Genomic DNA, 19,341 nt, shown 5'->3' with positions numbered 1-19,341 from the left:
CACTGGGGAGGAGCCATCCCAGGAACCAATAACCATTGCAGCAACATGCACAGCCCCAGCACCATGTTCACCCACAGCATCTGTTGTACCCACGCAGCATCCCTTCTACCCGGCAGCATCCTTTGCACACCCTCAGCATCCCTTGTACCCTAAGCTCAGCACTGGGGCCAGTGGGGCTGTGCAACCCAGCAGCGAGTGATGCTCAGAGCCATGGTGGCTGCAGCCCCATCCCTCCTTTCCCCCTCTTTCCCTCTCTCACCAAGGACAAATAATGTCACCCCATCCTGGCTGGGATTTTCCAGTGTTTTCCTTTATTAATTTATACAAAACTGGTTGCAAGCTGGTAACAACCCGCCACCATCCCAGCCCCGAGCCCAGCCAGGGGCCAGCATCCCTGGAGAGGGGCAAATGGGGGAGCACCATGCTACCCCCCTGCTTAGCATCCCCAAAACCTGGCCAGGTGCAAGGCACCACAGTCCCTGCACTGCGGGAAGAGCAGGGAATAACACCCAGGCCAGGCATGGAGACACTGGTGCTGGCCCCGGAGCCTGGGATACCCCAAAGGTGCTCAAAGCACAAGGTGCAAGGGGTCCCATCAGTGGCAGGGGGACGAGTCCAAACATCCAAGGGATTTGGGAGGGAAAGGAGCCGAGTCCCTCTTGCTGCGATGCTCCGGGGCTGGGGGACCTGCAACCGGAGGGTTTTCAGGGCCGGAGGTGGGATAACCCCTGGGATAAAGGCTCTGGGGCAAAGGACGGAGAAAGGCAGCTCCAGAGCTGGAGCCAGGAACCCCCTTACCACACCCTTGCTGGGGATGGGAAGGGAGGTGTCCTGATGGAAAGGAGAGGGCAGGAATGGAGCCGGGGAGGGGGATCCCTCCACCCCGGGTAGGGATGCGGGGAGGAGATGAGCCCCGGTAGGAGCAACGTTGTGTATTCCCAGGCGCATCCCACCGGGACCAGCAGCCTCTCGCGCTTCTTGGTGCAGAGCCTGAGGCCTCGGGCGCCTTCCCGTCCACCCACCGCCCTCTACTTCCTCCGGCAGCCCTTGGCTGCATCTCCCATCATGTCCCAGTACTCTCCAAACTCCAGCTTGGCCTCGTCAGGGTCTCCCATGCATTCAATCTTCTCTTCCAGTGGTCCAACACACTGCAGCAGGGCGGGAAGAAAGCATCAGGGTGATGGGGCTGTGGGGTCCCGCAAGCAGCCCCTGCCCACCCCAGCTCCCCCCTGCCCGCCCCAAGGCTCTGCCCTCACCTTCCCCAAGTGGGGCAGCTTCTGCACCACCAGCTCCTGCATCTCGTTGGGGGTCAGGTATTCCTTCTGTCCCTTCACTGCGTAGCAATGGAACTGGTTGATGACGGTCTCGATGGCGCGCTCCACGTCGGTGAGCTCCTGGCAGTCCTGAGCAGGGAAAAGAGGGTGAGCAGCAGTGGGACACCTCAGATGGACAGAAGCCCCCAAGCAGATGTGCCAGATGTTCTACCCCTAAGCAATGTGATAAACCTCCTTATCAACATGAGCCCCTTCTGTACCGATGTGAGACCCCCTCTTATAGATGTAACACCTCACTGCGCAGATGTGAGACCCCCATACAGATGCAAGACCACTCCATACAGATATGAGATCACGCCATACAGATGTGAGACTATTCCATACAGATGTGAGACTACTCTGTATAGATGCAGACCACTCCATACAGATGCAAGACCACTCCATACAGATGCAAGAGCACTCCATACAGATGCGAAACCATTCCCTACAGATGCGAGACCACTCCCTACAGACGTGAAACCATTCCATACAGACGTGAGACCACTCCATACAGACGCCAACCACTCCGTACAGATGTGAAACCCTACCACACAGATGTCACATCCCTCCATACAAGCTCTGCCCAGCCTCAACACCCCCCCTCGAGCTCCCATACCCCTCCACCTCGCCGGGCCACCCCTCCCTGTAGCAATGTCACCCCCTGTCTCTGCTTGCCCGGACTTCTCCCTGCCCGGGGCCAGCGAGGCTCAGCCACCCCAGCGTCTACACCCACAGCGCGCGGGGGCCGCCGCGGCCGTCCGGACTGGTTCTTCCTCTCCTTTGCACAAGTGGTGGATGGAGGCAATGAGTCAGTGCCGGGATGGGGCTTGGAGGCTGCAGGAGCCCCGTTGGGGTTGCAGAACCCCCTTCCCCAGCAGGTTTGGGGGGCAGAGCCCCGTGCACCCGGCTCCCCATCCACTCGTGCTCAATGGGCAAAGCTGTATTTGGAGGGAAACGATGGTGATTCACTCAGCATCTGCGGTTTCCCCTTGAAACATTCTCAAACCACATCAGGCAAAGCCCATTAGGAAGAAGCCAGCGATCTTCAGAGCCTCAGCCCCGTGCCCTTGGCTTGGCCAAATCCTCCTTAGGTGCAAAGGGGTGCAGAGGTGGGCACCCCCTGTTTGAAAGCCGAGGAAAACAGGAGCCTTTCTGCCATCGGGCATCCTTGGAGAGGTTGCAAGGAGCAAGCACGGCTCCCGAAGGCAAATCCATGGGAGCTGGAGAAAGCTGCCTGGTTCCCTGAGCTTTCAAGCAGCTCCAAGCCCAAAACAGCCCCTTGGTTTCTCCACTGGAGTCTGGCTCCAGGATGGGGCTGGCCTGGATGTACTGCTCAGAGTCACCCCATTCCCAGGGATGGGGCCATTCACCCCACATCCCAGTGGTGGTCCCGGCCCTCCCAGTGCCAACAGCGTCGCTCATGGACCTTGCGCTTCTTGCGGCAGTTGCACTGGCCCATTGCTGCTCCTCACAGGGTCTGGAGGTCCTCGGTGGCAGCAGTGGTGGGGTGTCCTCTCCAATGGGGAGCTGCAGGAGAAAGCCAGGCTCAGCAATCGGCTCGGGGAGGGAAGTTTCCCCTCCTTCAGCACAGGGCGAGGAAGGAGCCCTGGGTGCAGTGAGCTGCCGGGACATGTCCCAGCGGCAGCAAATCATGGCAGAGCCGAGCATGGGAGCAGGAGGGGTCCTGGTGGGACCCCCCAGCACATCCCCTCACCCCATATGGCAGCGGCTGGGTCACTTACCTGCTCCACGGGCTGTGCTGGGTGTGCGCGGGCTGCGGCGCGCCGGGGTTTTATACCACGGGAGGTGTGAGTGGGAGCTCCCTGCGCTCCTGCTGCGGTGTGGTGCAAGGCGTCTCATCCCAGAGCCTGGCCCCGAGCCAGCGTGGGGCTGGGAAACGCCTCTTTCCTGGCCACACGGATGGTTCCATAGCCAAACCCGGCCTGCCGGAGCCGCGCGGCACCGCGTGGGAACAGCCACCGGGCACCCCACGGTGGGGACTTCACCATTTCCCAGCAGTGCTAGGATTTGGGAGCTGAACACTGGGAATGGCGGCTTGATTTGGGGTGCTGGTAGACGCGTCCCCCACCAATGTCACCCAAGATGATGAGCGTTGATGCTGGCGAGGTGACAATGCCACCGCGGCCACCGCGGCATCGCTGCTGGAGATGGTCCCGAGCTCCACCCCGGTCCCAGCCACATCCCCACCACCCATCGGGGTTGCACTAAGCAGGAAGGTGTTTGTGGCACCTCACAAACCAGGCCAGCGCAGAGGGTGATTTGGGAATGGGCCCCATCCGCCACAACAGCAGAGTGAGCCCCAACCCACCACTTGTGGTCCCCGGGTGCAGCGTGGTGGTGATGGGGTGATGCAGGAGATGGGCTGGCCAAATCAGAGCCCCTCACTAAGAACAGCAGCGACGCTCAGGCTCAGGGAATCCTCCTTTATTAGCCCTGTGTTGGAGGAGCTTCCCACCGGCTCCATCACTTCTTCCCAGCTTTCTCCCTCCTTATGGCCTTTGCCAGCTCCCCCATGAGCCGCCAGTACTCGCTGAACTTCAGCTCCTCGTCCTTGTTCACATCCAGCTCCTGCATCTTCTCCTCCAGGGAGGGGACATCCTGCGGGGAGGACAGGGGAGGCTCAGCCATGTCCTGGCCCCCAGTGGGATGGGAATGGGGATGGGGAAGGAATGAGGAAGGGGAAGGAATGGGGAAGGGGAAAGAAGGAGAAAGGGATGGAATGAAAATGGGGATGGGGATGAGGAATGGGGTGGGGATGGGAAAGGGGATGGGGATGAGAAAAGGAATGGGATGAGGATGGGGATAGAGATGCGGATGGGGATGGGAAGGAGATGGGAATGGGGTGGGGATGGGAAAGGGGATGGGGATGAGAAAAGGAATGGGATGAGGATGGGGATAGAGATGCGGATGGGGATGGGAAGGAGATGGGAATGGGGTGGGGATGGGAAAGGGGATGGGATGGGGATGGAGTTGGGATGGGGATGGGGAAAGGGATGGGATGGGATGTAGATGGGGATGGGGATGGGGTTGGGAATGGGATGGGGATGGGGAAAGGGATGGGATGGGATGTAGATGGGGATGGGGGGAGCAAGGAGCTGCCGCTCGCTCTTGCTCGCAAATCCCAGGGTACTGGAGCAGCTCCCAGCTCAGGGGCACCCACAGGGATCCACACCCCCCCCCCCGGCTGCCCCACACATGCTGCCCCACACATGCTGCCCCTCTCCTCACCTTCATCAGGTTGGGCAGCTGGAGCTGCACCAGGTCCCTGAACTCGCTGGCGGTCAGGGTGCCCTTCCTGCCCTCCTGCCCTGCATGGCTGAGGAACGTGGTGACCAGCTTCTCGATGGCCAGCTCCAGCTCGGTCAGCTCAGCCGCGGCCATGGCGCCGGGGCCGCGGGGCGAGGAGCTGAGGGCCGGTTGGAAGCAGGGAGGTGATGCACGAGGAGAAGGGGACCCTCTCCCCTTCCCCAGCCCAGGGCGCAGCAGGGGCTCAGCTCAGCTCTGCAGCATGGGGAGGGGGACTATAGCCCTTTGGTGCTGCCATCCAGCACAGCGGGATAGGGGAACACCAGGAAAGGGATGGGGATACAGCAGAGGTTTCCTGCTGGAAACACAGTGGCCGGTGCTATTCCCTGCAGGCAGCAATTCCCTACTTACCCCCGTCTCCTGCGGGCAGAGAAGTTGCAGACAGGTCGCAGCCCCCCACCCACCCAGGGAGGTTTTAGACCCTGTGGGAGGTTTTAGACCCGCGTTTCCCCCCCTCTCCGTGCCTCAGGAACAGGGTTTCCTGTTGTAGCCGGATGGACGGACGCACCGACACCGCCCGGACGCGCCGACGTCCTCCTCTGCTCCCTCCCCACTGTGGGCAATGGACCAAACTCAGCGCTGGTGTAAACATATCCCGGTCTCCATGGCACTGCCTGGATGCTCCAGGATGGGACCAGGGGGCAGAGAGACACGGGGGGGCACAGCAGATTCACGCCAGCATCCCCTGGGCTCGAGCATCCCATAGGGATTAAGCATCCCAGGGATTCCATCCCTGAGTATATCCCTGCAGGCTGCACTGGGGATGAGGCCCCCAGCACCCTGCTCATGTCCTGCCATTCCCGGTGGCTCATCCCAGGCTGTGATCCAGCAGTGGGGACCCGCACGGAGTGAGAGTTGTGACTCAGCCACCCACTGACATCACCCCTATTAATAGTGGGCTTTGTGGAAATTAATTAATCCAGATTAATGAGGGGGTTGGATGGAGCCTTTCCCCTTTAATCACGGGGTATTTATAACATGGCAGCTCTGGCACGCTTCCACCTGGGATACGGAGCAGCTCCGAACCGTGGCACCGCGGTTCCCACGGCCACATCCCATATCCCGGCACAGCTCCTTGGTCCTGACCAACATGGGGGGGGTCTCATCTCTGCATAGAGCATGGCAAGGACATCCCTGATTCCCTGCATGCCATGGGGAGCGTATCCCGGTGTCCAGGGGGATATCCCCATCTCCCTCCCAGCACCCCCAGGAGAGCACATGGGAATGGGATCCCACCCCAGCAGTGTTTTGGGGACCCAGAGAGGTCACTGTCACCGCTGAGTCCTGACACACTCACTCCACCTCTCCATAGCGATGGGGAGGCTCCCGGTGGCACCGGGCAGCCCGGTCCCCACCCCGCACCCGTCACACCAGCTCACGGGGCAGGAATTGGCTTCCTGGAGCCCCATCCGGTCCATCCCCTTCCCGGGATGATGGGGGACATGGGGACGGGACTTCCGTTGATCCCCACGTCAGGGGACAGGGATGGTGTCTTGGGAAAGCACTGGGCTGAGTCAGGGATGGGGACAATTGGGGTGAATCACCAGCCCCAAGAGCCAGGCAGGCCCGTGACTCCCTATCCCTGGAATTCGGGGTGCCAGGATGGGGCGAGGAGCTGCAGCAGCCCCGCAACAGGATGCGGCCAAGTCACAGGGTTGAAGTGGGGATCCCTGCTCAGGGCTGTCCCCATGGGCAGGGCATGGGACCCATCCACAGGGATCTGGTGCTGCTGGGAGAGGGCAGAGCATCCCAGGACCCTGTGTGTTGTGATGAGAGCTTGGGGTGCAGGCGCATCCTGTCCCCATGTCCTGCTGTTTTCCCAAACCTGTCTTGGGATCCCAACCACTGTGGGTCACCCCCAGCTATCAGGAATCATTGGATGGGACTGATTTGAGGGGTGCTCGGTGCCATCATGATCCCCCCCCCCCCCATTCCTGCCACAGCAGCTCCCCCCTGCTCCAAACCCCAGGCATGGAAAAGCCTCTTCCCTGCTCCAGCAATGGGATGGAAAGCCAAGATCGGCCCAACCCCGGCCCCAGCAACTGGAGCAACTGGTTTAGCTGGGTCCAAGTGGAGCAGTGGGGAGTCGCGGTGGCTGAAACCTGTTCCAAGATGTGTGTAAACCTCCTGGCATGTCCCTCGCTGCTCCCGCTTTGGCAAGAGCTTGTCCTGGGGATGTGCCAGTGCGGACACGCCGGCTCCGCTCATCCCACTGCCAGCACCGCAGGGAGCAGCACCACAGCCCCTCCATCACCCAGCCGTGTCCCTTTGGGCCCACTCTTGGGAATTGCATGGCCCAATCCTGCTCTCCGGGGAGCTTTGGGGATGGATGGGAGCCAGAGGGAGCTCGGCAGGGGTCGGACACTCCAGTGCATGGTGGCACTGGCCCAGTGCCACCGCACACAGGGACCAGGGCTATATTTAAGCTCAGGACCCAATGGCAGTGCCCATCCCCGTCACGGGCAGCTGCTGCCCAAATGGGATCAGGCTTCCGGGAAGGGGCGGCCGGATCCTGCCTGCTGCCGCTGCGCCGGGGACGGGACACGGCCAAGTGAGTGCCACCGGGTCCTGCCCTGCTTCCCCCCGGGAAAGCCTCTTCCAGGCTCTGGAGCTGGTCTTTCGTAGGGATCCCCAGCCCCAGGGTCCCCCCCCCATGCCAAACCGGGAGCTGTGTCCTGCTGGGAAGCTGCTCTTGAGCTTTCATCCAGGACCTGAGCTTCCATCTGGGACCCCCACCTTGGTCTGGGACCCCCATCTCTGCCTGGGACTTCCACTTCCATCTGGGACCCCAGTTCCAGCCAGGATCCCCACCTCCAGCCAGGAGCCCTAATTCCTTCCAGGACCCCCACTTCTATTTGGGACCTCACTTCCATCTGGGACCCCAATTACAGCCAGGACCCCCTCTTCCATCCAGAACCCCACCTCCAGCCAGGACCCCCACTTCCATCTGGGACCCCAGTTCCATCCAGGACCCCAATTCCATCCAGAATCCCCCACTACCACCAGAGAGGCCCCCCCCTTTCCAGCCAGCTCAACTGCTCCATGTGCAGGACAAGGAACCCCAAGCCCCTACACATCACCCCAACCCCTCCAGCCCCCCATGCACAGGGTGCCACAGGGGGTCCCCAGGGTTCTTTTGGGGTCCCAAGGCACAGGCACAGCGTTTCCCAACCATGGGGACAGGAAGTGCAGGAGCTGGCAAACGAGGGAGCAGGATATAATTAGCCTCAAATTAGAGCCGGAATCCGGGATAAAGAGCCCGGCACCACCCGGCTCTTGCGAAAAGCCACACGGGCAGCTCCAGCCATCCCATCCCAAAGAGGGGGGGATGATCCCAAGGCTGGGGGCTCCACATTCCCACAGGGACACTGGGGGAGCCGCGGCCTCACGGATGCGGGGCCGTAACGAGAGCCGGGATTATCAGCACCCGCGATGCCAAGCTCGGGAATCTGGTTTCTTGGCCGAGCCGTTGCTGCAGCAACCTCCGGGCTGGGATTGGGGAGCTCTGTTCACTCAACAAGAGGCTCCTCTGTGTGCGGGTCACCCGATAGCCCCCACGGGCTCCCCCCCGGCTCCATTGGCTCCCATTGCACGGCTGAGGACACCGGATCCCAGCGCCGGGGCTGCGGGAGGAGGGATGGGATGGAGCCGGCAGCCCGGTGCTGACTGATGGGGGATGCCGGAGGGTGATGCCGCAGGGCCGGGATCCCACCCAGCGCTGGGGCATCCAAGGCCAGGTTGGAGCAACCTGGTCTATGGAAGGTGTCTCTTCCCATGGCTTTAGATGAGCTTTAAGGCCCCTTCCAACCCATTCCATGGTTCTATGACTCTATGGCCCCGCTGCCCCATAAGGCACAGCCTCAGCCATGGTGAAGCAAGAAGCGAGACCCAAACACCCCCAAAGTGACTCAACATCACCACCCCATAAGCACTAATGGGGCTGGAAGCGCTCCTCTGCAGCACCCTGGGCCGGTGTGGGGTGAACAGGCCACCGGAGCACTGTGGATCCGGGCTCCCCGTATCCCGGCCCCCGCGAGGGGGGCCCGGCGGTGCCAGCCGGACTGTCCAGCCCCGGTATCGGATCCTCCCGCAGGGAGGGGGCCTGGAGCTTATTTAACGGCCCCGGTTAGCCCAGCCCGGTGCACTCGGAGCAGCGGGCGGGCAGCGCGGAGCTCAGGTGAGCCCGGGTCCATGGGTGGGATATGGGAGCCCTGCGAGGGGGCAGGAAGTGGGGACCCCCCCATATCCAGCCCCATGGGGTGCCCCTCACAGCCGGCTCTGCCCAGTAGTGAAGCCCACGGCACATGATGGTGGATGCGACGTCGGGGCTGCCCCACATGGTAAAGGGGGGAGCTGGTGGGTGCCCCCCATAACACGGTGGGTGCCTCCCCGCAGCCGGAGCCATGGCATCGCAGCTGGAAGGGGCCATGGAGACGCTCATCAATGTCTTCCATCACTACTCGGGCAAAGAAGGGGACAAGTACAAGCTGAGCAAGAAGGAGCTGAAGGAGCTGCTGCAGAGCGAGCTGGGCTGCTTCCTGGAGGTAGGGATGTGGTGGGGTGCAAGGGGGGGTCCCCTCTTTCCCCTCTGTGCTATGGGGCATCCAACGCTCACCCTGTCGCCCCCCCAAACGCAGACCCAGAAGGACACGGGTGCCGTGGAGAAGATCATGCAGGACCTGGATGAGAACGGCGACGGGGAGGTGGACTTCCAGGAGTACGTGGTCCTGGTGGCCGCCCTCACCGTGGCCTGCAACACCTTCTTCTGGGAGAACGCCTGACCCCCATCCCGGCTGAGCACCCCCAAAGCGCAGAGCCCCCCCCCCCCCCCTCAGCTCACCCTCCGCTTCCCAGCACAGGGCATCCCACTGGGATCCAGCTCCATAATAAAGGCACCGACCCAGCCAGTGCTGTCAGCTCCTTCACTTCCAGGGTGTCCCCTTCCTGGTGCCCTTGGGGATACCGGGAGCATTCCCTTCCTAAGCTATGGGGTCACAGGGAAAAGCCACCCTGTGCCTGAGAACATCCCGGTCCCCACCCTGCCCCGGAGCTGGGTCGCAGCCCCATAGGGTCTCACCCATGCAGGGTGCAGGACCCGGGAGGGGGGCACTATGGGGCTATGAGGGTCCGGGGTGGGGAGGGGGGGCAGCCACAGGCTGGGGCAGGTCGCGGGCACCGCGCCCCATGGGGCTGGAGGAACCGGTTCTTATCTGCTCGCCCAGCGGGACCGCAGCCAGCGGCCCCCGCGCTGAGCCCCGCGCAGGGCCGCCAGCGCCATCGTCTGCCGCGGCTGGGGCTGGACCCGCTGCTGCGCACGGGGCTCGGGCTGAGCGCGGGGGTAATCCCGGAGGTAGGATGGGAGGAGAAACGATCCAGAGCACACTTGCTATATCCTCATTGCTGCAGTCAGCGCGCTTCTCCCTAACTCTGGACGTAGAGAAGGGGCAGGGCGGCAAGATCTCCCTACAGCAGAAACCACCATAACAGCCAGAAGAGCTGTTTGTGCAGGGCTTGCTCCTTGTAGGGGTTTGGCAAGTGTTAAAGCTTGTTCAAAGGGGGTGGCTGGGAAGAGAAGCGTAAAGAGGATGTGTAGGGCACAACACTGAAGGATGTGGGGCTGTTGGAACAAGGCAGAGGAGGCTCCGGAGCTGCTGCGAGGGCTGGAGCAGCTCTGCCATGGAGCCAGGCTGAGAGAGCTGGGCTGGGGCAGCCTGGAGAAGAGAAGGCTCCTGAAGGGGAGACCTTAGAGCAGCTCCAGTGCCTAAAGGGGCTCCAGGAAACCTGGAGAGGGGCTTTGGACAAGGGACAGGACAAGGGGAATGGCTTTAAGCTGCCAGAGGGGAGATTGAGATGAGCTCTTGGGCAGAAGTTCTTCCCTGCGAGGGTGGTGGGACACTGGGATGGGTTGAATGGAGAAGGGTTGGATGAACCATCCCTCGCAGTGTTGGACACAGGGGCTTGGAGCAACCTGCTCCAGTGGAAGGTGTCCCTGACCGTGGAACTGGATGAGCTTTATGCTCATTTCACCCCATCCCATCCCATTCCATTCCATCCCATCACCCAGGACGGGAGGGACCCGCGCTCCCGCCGCCACCGCCCGCCTGAGGGACCCCCGCCCGGCAGCAACCAATAGCCGCGCGGGATACCCGCTGCGCCACCGCTCCCCGCCCAATAGCAGAGGCCGTAGTGACGCGCCTGGCTCCGCCCCTGCTCTTTGCGCGCCGCCGCCATTTTGGCCGGTGGAGGGAGGCGGGGGGTGCTCTGTGGTACCGCCGCCATTTTGTCGCGGCCGTTCGAGTGCGGCGGGAGCGGGCGGAGGGCGCTGAGTCTGCCCCGCGCCACCCGCAGCCACCGCTACCGAGGACCTGGCGACCGTCTGCTTCGGTGAGAGCGCCTGGTCCTGCCCGAGGGCTGCGGCGGGGCGGGGAGGGAGGGAGGCCGGCTCCGCAGGGGAGGCCGCGGCGGGGTGGGGGGGGAAGTTGGTCCTTGTCCTCATGGCGGGAGGTGGTTGCCCTTGCTCCGGCTGTGTGCACGCAGGGCCGGGCTTTCTGCCCCCGGCTTGGAGGGCTCGGTTGCCGGCCCAGCCCAGGCCTCGCCTTTCTCCCGGCCCCCGGGAGCTGGTCTGCGTTGTTCAGGGGTTTAAAAATGCTCTTAAAACCCACTTTTAATTAAAAAGTGGCTTGCGGCTGCCCGTTGGCTCCGTTTCTAACTGATCTACGCTAAAACTTGGTAAAGAGAGCGTTTCGTTCAAGGTACTTGGAGGGCGAGTGCTTTCCGCAGTTAAATTTGACTCTAATCGTTAATAATAAACAGGGCAAATCCATCTGCATAGTTGTAGGGTTTGAGCTTAGCACGTTGCAGGGGTATTCATCACTGGCAAAGCACTCGGGCTGGAGCTGTGCTGCAGGAGCTCCGTTTAAATCCCTTCGCTGCTCTCATGGGCAGCTCTTGTGTTGGGGAGCCGCATTAGAGCAGCATTAGGTACTAAAACACCCCCCACTTACAGTTTAACTCTGTCCCAAGTGGCGGCAGTCACAAAGGGAGGCTGGAACCTTAATGGTTTTTAAACTATTTGGGACTTCTGTGGGGTAATATTGGAGTTTTATTGCTGAGGATACGATACCTGGCTTAAAACAAGCTGGGGTTTCCATCTTGGTACTAAGAGCTTAGGGAGTGTGGCAGTGCACTGGATTCTCTACTAAACAAGGCATTTAGGTGCTGTTTTGATGGCTGGGGGGTGACTTTTGCAGCATTGCCCCTGCCAATGGTACCATTTGAGTTAGTTTGACTTAGTGATGTATTAAACCCACTATATCACGGGTTTACTACTAGAAAATGCATTAATAGAATACGTTACCTTCCCCGTTCTTGATTCTCCCCCCGCCCCAAAGCAGCCAGAATGTGGCTATTTAATGTGGAGTCAGTGTGAGATCCCGGTGCTGTTTGTTGAAGCTGGTTCTCCTGTTTTGCAGATTCTCTTGAGCTGAAGATGGCTGCACAGTCAGCACCGAAGGTTGTGCTAAAGAGCACCACCAAGATGTCTCTGAACGAGCGGTGAGGAAGCCAACAGCAGCTTCAGCTCATAAGAAATCGTTTTCCTTAGTTATCACTGCCCAGTGTCCAAAAAACCAACGTGGTTTCTGCCCTCTTTTAACCTCACTAAAGCAAGCAGATGGCTATGCACCTCTGTCTTAAACTGCAACAGATGTGGTACCCAAGGTTAAAAGGGCAAGTGTCTTGGAGCACTTTTATCCATAGCAGTTAACGTTAAACCATGCAACACGTAAATCTGGTGGGATGTGTTATAACCCAAGAGAGAAACCTCACACCCTCCCTTTTTTTCTTCCACATGTTTTTTACATTTATCTAGTCGGCGCTGCAGCACGGTAGCATGTTACCCAAGCTGCAGGAGGCTTGCTGCTTTGTCCAAGGCAGACACACATGCATGTGGTCTCGCCTGTAAGAGGCATGCAGCAGGCCACTGAACAAGCCCAAAGGCCCTTTAACAACGTTCTGGGCCTTGTAAGAGGCAAATGCTTTGCTTCATCTCCATCTCTTTCTCTCTCTTTTTCTTTGATTGCTTTATTTCTTCTGTTGAGTATTCTTCTGGTTTTTTCCATGCCATTGAGCTTGTGCAGTTCTACGGTGGTGACTAACAGCAATGCAGTTCTGTTTCACTTTCTTACTAACCACTCTTGGATTATCTGTGTTGGTATCATGCAGCCAGGGATAATCAGAGCCACGTTTGTGCTGCCCCTGCTCCAGCAGCAGGGAGCTGGATGCGGAGCCCAAACTGGTGCTCAGAGTTACCCTAGGGAAGATGAGGGGCAGGGCAGGGGAGGCCTCGCTGGCCCGTTTTGGTTTGGTCAGTCCATATTCCTCATCTGGCAGTGTTTTCTTTCACAGCCTTGTAGCCCCCAGGACCCAGCAGAATGCAGATGGGCTGCTCCTAAGGAAGCTTGCCATCTTGCTGCTCCTGTGTCATCATAAAGAGGAGATCCTGTGTGCACCAAAGAAATTGCCAAGTGAACTGTTTCTCTAAGCAAACACACTTGGGTGGTGGCATCTGTCCTATGGGGCACCAGAGGCCACCAGACTGTCCTCAGGGTGATGTCTTTTGTTAAGCTGCCTTTTGGCACTGAGTTTTTAACCCCTTTTCTCAGCTCTTTGAGGGCGAATTTGGCTTTTGCAGTCAGATTTCACTTTGCTTTTCTGTTCCTGTGATGTCCTCTCCCATCTGTCACGACCATCTCTGCTTATTGCTTGTTTTCATTCCTTCTGCCATTTCCAACCTCAGTAACCTAAAGCTTTCTCACTTCTCAATTAATATGCAACATCATTTCTGAGTTTCCAGTTCTTGCACACTTGTGGAAAACAAGGAATACCTAATCCCATATGCCGTGACCTAAGTACCACTCTTTACATAAGGTTCATGGGATCTGGAGATCCGATCTTGAGAACCATGAAATGCCAATAAATGTATGTAATAAAAGCTTTCTTTAAACACCCATTTTATTCGACCTTGAAGCTTTACTAACATGCTGAAGAACAAACAGCCGATGCCAGTGAATATTCGGGCTACCATGCAGCAGCAGCAGCAGCTAGCCAGTGCCAGAAACAGAAGACTGGCCCAGCAGATGGAGAACAGACCTTCTGTGCAGGCTGCTTTGAAGCTCAAACAGGTGAGAGACAGCGACGGGTCCTGGGGCAGCCTCTTCGTGCCTGGCACCAGCACGTGGCTTTCAGGATAGTGGTGGATTGGGGAAAATGCTCCTGGAAGTTCCAACCGGGAGACCTGGAAGGGACTTGCAGGAAATTCCACTTTTTACTTGCGATAAGTAATGCTTTGTAAGTCACTGCTTGGTGTTGGGGGTGTTTTGGGCTGGATGTTCATGTCTCCTCTCTGTTTTTTCAGAGCAGTGTTCTCATTGTGGGTTTCTGGATCTGCGAGTACTTCACCTCACAATCCAGCTGCAGCTCCAACTGCTGCGGGTCCTTTCCAGTTCTTACTGGCCAGTTGAGGCTGGTTGCTCCCATCCCCAGCTCCATCCTCTCCTGGTGCACTCCCTTGATAGGCGCTGGCTGCGAGGAGCAGAGGAACAAACTGGTTTGGGGATGAGTGCTAGAATGCAGGCCTGGATTTAAGGCACAGGGGTGCATTCTCCTTAGATAAAGAGGAGCATTTCACTTTTCAGTGATGAGTACTACACATTATGGTATGTTCCTCTGGCAGTACTGCAGAAGACCTGAGCACGCTTGCTATATCCTCATTTCTCTGTGCAGTCAGTGCCCTTTTCCCTAACTCTGGATGTAGAGAAGGGGCAGGGGGGCAAGATCTCCCTACAGCAGAAACCACCATAACAGCCAGAAGAGCTGTTTGTGCAGGGCTTGCTCCTTGTAGGGGTTTGGCAAGTGTTAAAGCTTGTGCAAAGGGGGTGGCTGGGAAGAGAAGCGTAAAGAGGATGTGTAGGGCACAACACTGAAGGATGTGGGGCTGTTGGAACACGGCAGAGGAGGCCCCGGAGCTGCTGCGAGGGCTGGAGCAGCTCTGCTCTGGAGCCAGGCTGAGAGAGCTGGGCTGGGGCAGCCTGGAGAAGAGAAGGCTCCTGAAGGGGACACCTTAGAGCAGCTCCAGTGCCTGAAGGGGCTCCAGGAAACCTGGAGAGGGGCTTTGGACAAGGGCCTGTAGGGACAGGCCAAGGGGAATGGCTTTAACCTGCCAGAGGGGAGATTGAGATGAGCTCTGAGGCAGAAGCTCTTCCCTGTGAGGGTGCTGAGGTGCTGGCACAGGGTGCCCAGAGAAGCTGTGGCTGCCCCATCCCTGGCAGTGTTCAAGGCCAGGTTGGACACAGGGGCTTGGAGCAACCTGCTCTCGTGGAGGATGTCCCTGCCCGTGGGGAGCTGGAGGAGCTTTAAGCTCCCTTCAACCCAAACCAGTGTAATTCTGTGACATTGAGGCCTGTGGGGTAGTGCCTCAGCTCTGCAGCGAGCTCAAACAGCAGCACTGCATGGCTGGACTGCAGAATCAGTTCCACAGAATTCTGTGTGTTCTCTCCCACATGAGGAAGAAGCCTTGGAAATGTCTCAGCTGAGCTGCCTCCCCACATAGCTGGAATTCTTCAACCTGCCACATTCAGGGCTCGCTCTGATAAAGAGGAATGCAGCTGCTACTTAAGATCTCTTGAGGCTCCTGTTGTCAGGACAGGCTGTGGTGCCAGGCAGCCTCGCAGAGCCTGGAAACAGCAGCTCTGGAAAGGGCTGCAGGAAAAACTAGCGTGTTTGGAAAGTTCAGAATCTCACAAGTGATAAGTGAAACTGGATTGAAAGGGTGAAGTTTGTGCTGAAGTGGATCAGGGAAGAATTGATCCTTTGGCTTAGGTCCTAAACCCGTTTGATTCCTATGTTCAGCAGAGATGTACTTCCGTGGGTTTCTGGAATTAAAGGGAGGGCCATGGGGGGATTTGGGAACCTGGATTCTGTTGTCTTGCTCTTTGAAGTTGGGCTCTGGAAGTTGATGTGGCGATTGGATTTTCACAAGTGCTGGGCAGGGTATCACCAGGAGCTTTTCTGATCCTTTGGGATGTGGGTCCTCTTGGACGGGACCATTCTAAGGGTCCAAGGACTTCCGCGGAGCACTGCTTGTGTGAGATTCCTGGGTTTGTGGCTTGCAGCTGAGTGCAGAAGTGTTTAACTAAACCTCCTGTGTTGTGTTTTTAATGCAAACCCATTTATACTGACTGCTGCTGGACGTGCCTTTACTTAGTAGCTGGAGCAGACCAAGGTGCTGTGGGGCAGAGCAGAAGGGCCAACCCTCTTGGGGCTGTTTCAGCCCAAAGTCCAGCAGCTTAACTTTAAGCTCTGATGGTAAGTGACATCGAGGAGTAGTTGGATGTGGAACATACCCATATGCTTTCTCTTTCCTTTCTGCTGGTGAGGCTGGGCACAGGAGAGAGGCTCCTGGTTTAGGCTGCTGGGAAAATGAATGACTATCTAAAGTGGGATGTAAAGCCCAGCTTGGTGAGGAGTTGAGCCGTGTCTGCAGCCCTTCTGTGTGAGCATTTGGGAGCAGGAGCTCCGTGCAATGGATTCTGGTGAAGAACCCACTTCAAAAGCCATATACGCAGTGATGACTGTTCTGCTGCTGTTCTGGTGAGGGTAAATCTCTTCGGTATAGTTTTCTTCTTGTGGTATACATGGAAAAGTGGATGCTTTTCCTAGCTGTTGCCTTTGGATGGAAGCCAGGATGGGGGCATAGGCCACTGGCAATGATACCCACGGTGTGTGGCTGCACAGATGTCCCTCACTCCATGGAGGGAGGCTGGGTCTGTGCAGCAGGGATCTGCTTGGACTGTCTCCTTGCAGCAGAAGGGAGCAGGGGGCTGCCTGTGGGTGAAGGAGCTGCCTGGCTTGGGACTGAGCAGCACTGCTAAAACCAGAGAGTAAAATGCTTCCTTGCAAACGTTGTCTCTGGACAGACACAGGTCTTTGCTCTCTGCCCTTCACCACTTCTCCCTCCCAGACCAAATTTGATTGTCTGCCTTTGACACTTGATTATATATTGCAGAGAGCTGGTAACCCTCTGGTTTCCTTGCAGTAAAATACCCCAGAGCAACACCCCCGTTGTACTGATGGGTGATGACTCTGCTGTTTGTGGGGCAAGTCCTAGATTGCTGCATGACTTTTCCCCCCCCCCCTTTCTTACACATCTTTTATTCCAGAAGAGCTTGAAGCAACGCCTCGGGAAAAGCAACATCCAGGCTCGGTTGGGCCGACCAGCGGGGCCCCTCGCTCGTGGAGCCATGGGGGGAAGAGGATTGGCCATGGGGCAGAGGGGTTTGCCACGGGGAGCCATGCGTGGAGGCCGGGGAGCCAGAGCTCTGCTGCGAGGAGGAATCCCGCTCCGAGGTCAGATCCCAATCCATGCGGCACCGGAGCTGCTGGGCTGTCATTAGGGATGTTCTTGACAGCATGATTCTGTCTGAAAACTGATTGTGTTCCACTTGGAATTCCCTCTCTCAAAGGTCAGAGCCTGCTTCGTGGAGGACGAGGGATATCCCCCAGGATGGGCCTGAGGAGAGGGGGCCTTCGAGGCCGTGGTGGCCCTGGAAGAGGAGGTCTGGGCCGAGGCGCGATGGGCCGGGGAGGACTCGGAGGCAGAGGTTAGTGCTCACAGGGGTAATAACACGCAGGGAGCTGTGATTCTTTCTCCTGTTTAAGGCTAGAACACACGAGTGGTACAGCCCCAAACCTCTCTGTTGAATCCATGCACAGCATAGTGCTAAATGAAGGCTTCAATTCCCAAAACACCCAGTGGAGCTCCCTGACTGGGCCAGTGTTCCAAGAGGGGCTCTGGGGGTGGCTGCTGAGGTTGTGCCCATGGGTTGGAACAGGCGGGAGGCAGCAAGTACTCTTAGTGAGGAAGACTACGCTGTCTCCTCATGCTGAAGGACATGATACAGAGCCTGTGTAGACCAGGAGACCCTTAAATCATCCGTCAGGGGAGAATGAGCAGAGGAGAAAGTCTGAACCCTGCAAAATAAACTCGGATTCAGCAGCTGGAACTGAATCAATTTGGGTAAATGAACTCTCATCTTCAACACACAGAGAAGCGTGAAGCAGGAGGAGATAAGGAGGCAGCTGTTGGTGCTCGGTGGTTCATGTTTCAGACAGATGTTTGGGTAGAACAGCAGCCAGATGTGCTCTCATGGTCCTTTGGGATTGGCTCCGTGTCTGCAGGAGCAGACAGTTACTAGGAGCTGATCCCTGCACAGCTTTGGCTTGCAGCTTTAGCCTCACACGTTTGGCCTCCTGGGTATCCTACATCTGTAGGCTGAAAACCTCTGGATTTCAAGGCAAAACAGGCTTATCATGGGTGATGCTGTTGCTGCTTGGCCACCAAAAGCTTCCGCCTGAGCCAGAGGCCTGTGGGGCAGGAGAGAAGCGCAGAGGTGGCAGTGGAGCACCAGCAGGGGAGGTGGGTGTTGGAGCTGGGATCAGGCATTTGGATTTCCAGAGCCTCTGCCGTGGCAAGCCCGGAGCCGGTGCTCGGTGTAACCATTGTCTTGTCTCACCACAAGGTCGTGGCATGGCTGGCCGGGGCCGGGGCGGCTTCGGAGGCCGCGGCAGAGGCCGGGGCCGAGGCAGAGGATCGGCACGGCCGGCGCTGACCAAGGAGCAGCTGGACAACCAGTTGGATGCCTACATGTCTAAAACGAAAGGACACCTCGACGCCGAGCTGGATGCTTACATGGCTCAGACAGACCCCGAGACCAACGACTGAAGGGCCTTTCCCAGAGACCTTGTTGAAGTTGGTGTGTGGTGCCCGTAAGCTAAACATGGAAAACCCTGATTCCCGCCGGGAGGAGCCGCCGGCTTAGGGAGCAGACCGGGCTTTAGTGTGTTCCTTTCACGTTTTGATACTCTCTGTTGTATGAAACCTCTTCTTTTGGGATTGTTTTTATATCTTTATTTCTCCTCTTCCCCCCACCCCGACACGAATGTGAACCCTCTGACGTTGGTGCTGGTGACATGATCCCACGGTTCCGTGCCTCTTTAAGCTCCGTGGTGACATTTTGGGATCACCCCCATCCCCAAACGCCACCTCAGGGCTGAGCTTACACCCATGGCTCAATTTTAACCCATCTCGAAGCAAAAACAAACCCCCTTCCCAGCAGGACAAACCCTTGGGGCAGGTTTCCTTGTAGCGCTCCCCACGCCAGGCTTGGCTCCACACCACCATTTGCTCTCGTGTCGGTAGCCAGCATTGCGGGCAGGGCACTGCCCAGGTTGAAAACTTCCTTTAGCTGGGTTTTATTATGGTTTTTTTGGGTTTGTTTTTTTTTTTTTTTAGATTAAAGTTTGGATTTCTTTTTGTTGTGTTGGAGCCGGTGGTTTCCGTATCTGGAATTGGAAGCAGGAAGTTCAAACAACAGCAGGGAGGGTGAAGTGTCGTTGAACTCTCTAAAACGGGGTCCAACATTCATCCTTTACCTTCTGCTATAAGCACCCCAGCCCCCCCTGTGCCCGTGTGGGATGGGGTCTGTGCCACGTTGGGATTCAGCCATTCTGTGAACTGTTCCAGTTTCCATGGAATCTTGTAGTTCTGGTTTGTTGTAACAAAGGAGAAGTCATTATCAAAGCGGTTGTGGACTCTCTGGTGCTTGTTTTCCCTGGAAATGGGGATTGTTGGGCCTGGAGGTGG

The 19,341-nt window shown here is 57.9% G+C and overlaps 4 protein-coding genes across 7 annotated transcripts; 2 read left to right on the top strand and 2 right to left on the bottom strand.

Annotated features, from left to right (window-relative positions):
* Positions 1-295: 295 nt before the first annotated feature.
* Positions 296-2,871, bottom strand: S100A14 (S100 calcium binding protein A14). The gene is made up of 3 exons (XM_030474162.1): positions 2,740-2,871; positions 1,257-1,403; positions 296-1,148 (listed from the first exon to the last, which is right to left on the bottom strand). The coding sequence occupies exons 1-3, from the start codon at positions 2,770-2,772 to the stop codon at positions 1,029-1,031; spliced, it is 300 nt and encodes a 99-aa protein (XP_030330022.1). The 5' UTR covers positions 2,773-2,871; the 3' UTR covers positions 296-1,028.
* An 871-nt stretch (positions 2,872-3,742) lies between these two features.
* Positions 3,743-5,188, bottom strand: S100A13 (S100 calcium binding protein A13). Of its 2 annotated transcripts, none has more exons than XM_030474163.1 (3): positions 4,992-5,188; positions 4,563-4,740; positions 3,743-3,932 (listed from the first exon to the last, which is right to left on the bottom strand). In XM_030474163.1, the coding sequence occupies exons 2-3, from the start codon at positions 4,713-4,715 to the stop codon at positions 3,798-3,800; spliced, it is 288 nt and encodes a 95-aa protein (XP_030330023.1). In that variant the 5' UTR covers positions 4,716-4,740; positions 4,992-5,188; the 3' UTR covers positions 3,743-3,797. The 2 variants fall into 2 exon arrangements, with proteins under 2 accessions (XP_030330023.1, XP_030330024.1); XM_030474164.1 differs by having other exon boundaries at positions 4,563-4,835; positions 4,992-5,170.
* Positions 5,189-7,083: 1,895 nt separating this feature from the next.
* Positions 7,084-9,547, top strand: S100A1 (S100 calcium binding protein A1). Its single transcript, XM_030474165.1, has 3 exons — positions 7,084-7,191; positions 9,036-9,184; positions 9,278-9,547. Exons 2-3 carry the CDS (start codon positions 9,044-9,046, stop codon positions 9,419-9,421), a joined length of 285 nt encoding a protein of 94 aa, XP_030330025.1. The 5' UTR covers positions 7,084-7,191; positions 9,036-9,043; the 3' UTR covers positions 9,422-9,547.
* A 1,314-nt stretch (positions 9,548-10,861) lies between these two features.
* On the top strand, positions 10,862-19,281 carry CHTOP (chromatin target of PRMT1). Of its 3 annotated transcripts, none has more exons than XM_030474148.1 (6): positions 10,862-11,024; positions 12,113-12,194; positions 13,669-13,822; positions 16,862-17,045; positions 17,162-17,299; positions 18,218-19,281. In XM_030474148.1, exons 2-6 carry the CDS (start codon positions 12,130-12,132, stop codon positions 18,418-18,420), a joined length of 744 nt encoding a protein of 247 aa, XP_030330008.1. In that variant the 5' UTR covers positions 10,862-11,024; positions 12,113-12,129; the 3' UTR covers positions 18,421-19,281. The 3 variants fall into 3 exon arrangements, with proteins under 3 accessions (XP_030330008.1, XP_030330007.1, XP_030330009.1); XM_030474147.1 differs by having other exon boundaries at positions 16,859-17,045; XM_030474149.1 differs by lacking the exon at positions 18,218-19,281 and adding an exon at positions 17,745-17,908 and having other exon boundaries at positions 16,859-17,045.
* Positions 19,282-19,341: the final 60 nt, after the last annotated feature.

The sequence above is a fragment of the Strigops habroptila genome, chromosome 22, assembly GCF_004027225.2.
Source record: "Strigops habroptila isolate Jane chromosome 22, bStrHab1.2.pri, whole genome shotgun sequence".
NCBI lineage: Eukaryota > Metazoa > Chordata > Aves > Psittaciformes > Psittacidae > Strigops > Strigops habroptila.
Note: the sequence above shows the minus strand (reverse complement) of the source record. Positions and strands in the feature narration are given on the sequence as shown.

Bases quoted from the DNA above. Each gene is read 5' to 3' on its own strand.
- S100A14 (XM_030474162.1), bottom strand. From the start codon at position 2,772: ATGGGCCAGTGCAACTGCCGCAAGAAGCGCAAG. The intron at 1,404-2,739 runs GTCCATGAGCGA...TTCCCTGCTCAG, and splicing joins ACTGCCGCAAGAAGCGCAAG to GACTGCCAGGAGCTCACCGA. The intron at 1,149-1,256 runs GTGAGGGCAGAG...GCCCTGCTGCAG, and splicing joins AGCTGCCCCACTTGGGGAAG to TGTGTTGGACCACTGGAAGA.
- S100A1 (XM_030474165.1), top strand. From the start codon at position 9,044: ATGGCATCGCAGCTGGAAGGGGCCATGGAGACGCTCATCAATGTCTTC. The intron at 9,185-9,277 runs GTAGGGATGTGG...CCCCAAACGCAG, and splicing joins AGCTGGGCTGCTTCCTGGAG to ACCCAGAAGGACACGGGTGC.
- CHTOP (XM_030474147.1), top strand. From the start codon at position 12,130: ATGGCTGCACAGTCAGCACCGAAGGTTGTGCTAAAGAGCACCACCAAG. The intron at 13,823-16,858 runs GTGAGAGACAGC...CTTTTATTCCAG, and splicing joins CTGCTTTGAAGCTCAAACAG to AAGAGCTTGAAGCAACGCCT. The intron at 17,046-17,161 runs GTCAGATCCCAA...CCTCTCTCAAAG, and splicing joins AGGAGGAATCCCGCTCCGAG to GTCAGAGCCTGCTTCGTGGA.
- S100A13 (XM_030474163.1), bottom strand. From the start codon at position 4,715: ATGGCCGCGGCTGAGCTGACCGAGCTGGAGCTGGCCATCGAGAAGCTG. The intron at 3,933-4,562 runs GTGAGGAGAGGG...TCCTCCCCGCAG, and splicing joins AGCTGCCCAACCTGATGAAG to GATGTCCCCTCCCTGGAGGA.